The 4,816-nt window shown below is 31.9% G+C and overlaps 2 protein-coding genes across 2 annotated transcripts; one reads left to right on the forward strand and one right to left on the reverse strand.

The window, feature by feature from the left end:
* Window positions 1–136: 136 nt before the first annotated feature.
* Window positions 137–2,626, forward strand: Aldh7A1 (aldehyde dehydrogenase 7 family member A1). Its single transcript, XM_033345990.2, has 9 exons — window positions 137–438; window positions 571–787; window positions 866–1,053; window positions 1,129–1,328; window positions 1,405–1,520; window positions 1,613–1,741; window positions 1,820–1,929; window positions 2,059–2,319; window positions 2,386–2,626. The coding sequence occupies exons 1-9, from the start codon at window positions 283–285 to the stop codon at window positions 2,596–2,598; spliced, it is 1,590 nt and encodes a 529-aa protein (XP_033201881.1). The 5' UTR covers window positions 137–282; the 3' UTR covers window positions 2,599–2,626.
* On the reverse strand, window positions 2,612–4,611 carry LOC117163586 (rRNA N(6)-adenosine-methyltransferase Mettl5). Its single transcript, XM_033345993.2, has 6 exons — window positions 4,165–4,611; window positions 3,941–4,046; window positions 3,752–3,873; window positions 3,514–3,665; window positions 2,997–3,343; window positions 2,612–2,926 (listed from the first exon to the last, which is right to left on the reverse strand). Exons 2-6 carry the CDS (start codon window positions 3,966–3,968, stop codon window positions 2,634–2,636), a joined length of 942 nt encoding a protein of 313 aa, XP_033201884.1. The 5' UTR covers window positions 3,969–4,046; window positions 4,165–4,611; the 3' UTR covers window positions 2,612–2,633.
* Between the last annotated feature and the right edge of the window lie 205 nt (window positions 4,612–4,816).

A 4,816-nucleotide genomic window follows, 5' to 3' on the forward strand; every position in this document is an offset into this window, starting at 1 on the left:
AGTTTTATTGAAGAAACATACTTCTGTTAGAGAACTGAATATACGCAAGAGAATTTTTATTACAGGTTTTAAAAAAACATTGTATATTAGTGTCAAACTAGCATTGTAATTATTTTGTAACATGTATGAACGTTAAACTCAATTCCAATTTTTTGTGATATTTATTGGTATTTAAGCTTATCATACCCCTTCTCTTTTTGTTGATAAGCGGTTGTTTTGATAACCCGGAGTCTTTTTATATTGCGACTTGAAGATTAAAGAGTTAGTCGTAAATATTTAACAATGATTCGTGCGTTGTCAAGCAATAGCATCTACATCCCTCAATTACAGAAAGTGAGGCACTTAGTAACAGATCCAAAATATGGATTCTTAAAGCAGTTAGGCCTTACAACCGAGAATCCGGGTCATTATGATGGACGATGGGGAGGATCTGGCAAAGTATTCTTTTCTGTTTATTTAATCATATCGTATGACTTTTAATTTAATTCATATTATTGATTCAGTTAATAGTAATTAAAATTATACCAATTACAATATACAAGAAATGGTTTTATTAATAATGCAATGCAGGTAATAGAATCAGTTTCACCAGCAACTGGTAAAGTAATAGCAAAAGTTCAAACATCAACACCTCAAGAAGCAAGTAATGCTATTACAGAAGCTCGTAAAGCATGGCCTCAGTGGGCATCACTGCCAGCTCCTACAAGAGGCGAAATAATGCGGCAAATAGGAGAAGAACTACGAAATAATTTAAAACCATTAGGACGATTAGTGTCTTTAGAAATGGGTATGCTTTGTTTATCCACAAAATTCTACTTTTTAATATTGTAACTTAATTTCAATATTATAATATATGACATTACAGGCAAAATATTGCCAGAAGGTATTGGCGAAGTTCAGGAATTTATTGACATATGTGACTATGCTGTTGGCTTATCTAGAATGCTACCTGGTAGTATATTTCCTTCAGAAAGGAAATATCATGTACTTTTTGAGAAGTGGAATCCTCTTGGAGTAGTTGGAGTTATTTCTGCATATAACTTTCCTGTTGCAGTAAGCACAATTTGAAATAATAAAATGATTGGTAAATAAAAAAAATAATTAGAATTAAGAAAAAAGATATTCTAGGTATATGGTTGGAATACTGCTATAGCAATGGTTTGCGGAGATACCGTTGTTTGGAAAGGTGCACCTACTACCCCATTGACTTCTATTGCAACTACAAAAATAATTGCAGGAGTATTAGAACGAAATGGTGTACCAGGTTCGGTTGCATGTATGATAACAGGTGGATCAGATGTTGGTGAAACTATAGTTAACGACACGCGGTAAGATGTAATATATTTAAACCTTAGGAAATTTTTGTAATATCATAATCAATGCAATTACTATTATTATTTATAGCGTACCTCTAGTTTCATTTACTGGAAGTACTGAAGTTGGTAGAAATGTAGCTGTTAAAGTTCAGCAACGATTCGGAAGATCATTGTTAGAATTAGGAGGCAACAACGCAACAATAGGTAAATTAAGCAATACTAATAGCAATAATTATATCTTTATCACATGGTTACAGTATATTAAATTTAATTTAATTTATTATCTTTTGTAATAGTTGCTCCAGATGCAGATCTAGAAATGGCAGTTAGAGCAGTAGTATTTTCCTCTGTAGCAACAGCTGGACAGAGATGTACCAGTACTAGAAGAGTAATTCTTCACAACAAGATAAAAGATGAATTTTTAGGTAAAGTTTTATACTTTAGTTCAATTAACTGTAATTACAGCAAGCATTTAATAAAAAGATAATGTGTAAATTTAATAGAAAAATTGAAAACGGGATATAAGAGTATTTTGGAACGAGTAGGAGATCCTTTAGATGATAATGTTTTGTATGGACCATTACACAATCAACAAACATTAGATAAATATAAGGTACAAGTGTTGTGTTAATATCATGAAATCAATTATTAATATGATTTACAAATGATTTAACAAATATAAAATATAAAAATACAAAACTACAAATAATCAACTGATAATATAATTAACAATCATTTATAGCAAGCAATAAACAGTGCTTTACAAAATGGAGGGAAAATTGAATTTGGTGGAAAACAGATAAACAGAGTTGGCTTTTATGTTGAACCAACCATTATTACTGGTTTATCACCTAAAGCTGAAATTGTTCAAAGGGAGACTTTTGCACCAATTGTATATATTCTTGAAGCAAACTCTTTAGAAGATGCTATTGCTATTAATAATGATGTACAACAAGGATTAAGTAGTACTCTATTTACCAAGGATGTACGAAATATGTTCCAGGTAAGGATATAACTACATGATTGCATTATATATGTCTCAAAATATTGAAACATAAATATTTTGTAGTGGGTGTCTGCACATGGCTCTGACTGTGGGATAGTAAATATTAATATTGGAACTAGTGGAGCAGAGATAGGTGGAGCATTTGGAGGAGAGAAAGCTACAGGTGGTGGACGCGAGAGTGGAAGCGATGCATGGAAGAATTACATGCGACGTTCGACTATAACTTTCAATTGTGGAAATGAAATGCCATTGGCTCAAGGCTTGAAATTTGAGTAATTAGAATATACAATTTGCGTCATGAAAATATTTTATTAATTTAATTCAAATCGTATAAAATCCACCTTAATATCTACATAGTATTGTTTATGAAACTTATATGATTGTGGTATATCAAATTTCACTTCTGCAATAACTTTGCCTTTGGCACCATACTGTGCAGCTTTTTGAAGAACGTAATTACGCGTGCTTGTTTTATGTAACGAGTACACAGTATTTGACGCTAATTTAGTCGCGATTTCCAAAAACTTCATATCTGTGCCTGCATTATGTTTGGTACCAAAAGGTGGATTCATAATAACTGTATCAAAGAATTTCTCGAATCTCCCTGTAAGATTGTATATAATATAAAGATTTTTACTTTTAAAAAAGAGTTTTACATATTTATATATCTATACCTGGTAGATATTGTAGTATATCACACTGTACAGTTTCCACAAATAATTCTAAGTCATCGCAATTTTTAGAGAGAATGTTAAGTGCATCAGGATCTATTTCAAAACCAGTTACATGACTTGCTTTAAGCAGTTTCGCTCCAATTGATAAATGACCACAACCACAACCTAAGTCAGCAACTGTTCGTCCTTGTATATCACCAAATTGTACTTGAGCACAGTACAACATGTGTGATGCTACATGCGCACTAGTACAATATTGTTCAAGCAATATTTTAGGCTTTTCAAATCTGTCTAACTCTTGTAACCATGTCTCTAAATTGCGAAGTGTAATGCTAGCCATTTTCTGTGTTTAATCATCGATTGTCACCCAGTGTTACACTTTTAGTTCTATTACTTTTAAGAGGTACCCTTAGAAGGAGGTACTTAGTTCATATTAAAAATCACTTTATCACACTTGTTCAAAGTCTGTAGAATTATTTATTACTTATTATTTGAAACTGCAACTTAATTTTTCTATTTAGCATCAAATCTTGGAAGAACTGGTAAAATAAGATTGCCAAAGGAAGAATCCTGTGTTACAAAGTAACCTGATGATGCTGCATGCGCATTATGTAAAGCAGCTCTTTGGGATGCATTCATTACAACACCATCAGAGGTCTGTGTAGGAGGCTAATGAAAACAGATGATTAAGAATATAAAAACATATAATTTATCAGTCGATCTAAACAAATATGATATATAGAATATATATTTACCAAATTAGAAGGACCTGTTGATGTAACAGCTAATGATGTATTCAATGTTGGTGCTACACCTTGCTTTAAAAGCAATTGTTTTTTTAATTGCAATTCTTCTAAGATTTTTCTATTCTGTAATTCTACAATCAGTGCGAATAAAGATTCAGTATCAATTTTATTGAAGAAAATAATTATAAATAGTATTACCTCTCGAATTTGATTGTGAAAAAGCCATCAAAGTTTCGATTTTTAAATTGGAAATAAGTTACGTCGCCGATTATATTTTACGATATAATTTATTATTAAATCTTACCTAAAAAGTATATAAAAGACACATTTAACAAAGCGATATTAATTTAAATAAATTTTTGCTGACAGTTTATAATTTCGCCATCATGCTAATACTTTGATTGTTAATCATTTTGCGTTACCTTAATTTCGTCAAAACATGAAACTCCTAAAAAATATCTTTAAACGAAGTTCTATACCAATACTTTAACTGCCATTATCGATATTATAACTACTTATCTACTTTTTTATTAACATAAAATTATTTACAATGTCAAAAGTTTGTTGCTTGTAAAATATTTACGTGTCTTCGATAATCTCTAACTTTGTTCTACATAGTAAGGTATTGTTGCGTTTGATTTTGTGTGCGTATACTTATATCGGATTGGTATACATAGACAGTGGTGCGAGGGAAAATGAATATAGAGGATACTGGTATCAGTAATAGAGAGGAATGAAGTACACTAGGCGAACAACAGTGGCGCTTCATGTCAAAGCCATTATGGCTGTGATCAATTCGCTTCACGGAATCTCATATCCATAGAATATATATATATCAGTGATACGATCGCGCTCGTTTCTTTTCCCACCAAAATACCCACTAGAGACAGAAACTGATACCCCGATTTACAACCTAGAATATTGCTCTCTCACTCTTGTGTTCTCTTCACTGGTTCTTAAAAGAACACGCAGACTATTTGTATAAGTCTATGGTCGAAACGTAGTTCCTTCAGATCAGTGAGTTCCTTCGGAGAGCGAAAAAGATTAGTGACATCGATACTTGGCGCATGCGTT

This window comes from Bombus vancouverensis, chromosome 9 (genome assembly GCF_051014615.1).
Source record: "Bombus vancouverensis nearcticus chromosome 9, iyBomVanc1_principal, whole genome shotgun sequence".
Taxonomy (NCBI): Eukaryota; Metazoa; Arthropoda; class Insecta; order Hymenoptera; family Apidae; genus Bombus; species Bombus vancouverensis.

Coding starts and splice junctions, on each gene's coding strand:
- Aldh7A1 (XM_033345990.2), top strand. CDS start 283: ATGATTCGTGCGTTGTCAAGCAATAGCATCTACATCCCTCAATTACAG. Junction 788..865: donor ATTAGTGTCTTTAGAAATGG/GTATGCTTTGTT, acceptor ATGACATTACAG/GCAAAATATTGCCAGAAGGT. Junction 2,320..2,385: donor ATGTACGAAATATGTTCCAG/GTAAGGATATAA, acceptor AATATTTTGTAG/TGGGTGTCTGCACATGGCTC.
- LOC117163586 (XM_033345993.2), bottom strand. CDS start 3,968: ATGGCTTTTTCACAATCAAATTCGAGAG. Junction 3,874..3,940: donor TTCACAATCAAATTCGAGAG/GTAATACTATTT, acceptor CACTGATTGTAG/AATTACAGAATAGAAAAATC. Junction 3,344..3,513: donor CTTCCAAGATTTGATGCTAA/ATAGAAAAATTA, acceptor CGATGATTAAAC/ACAGAAAATGGCTAGCATTA.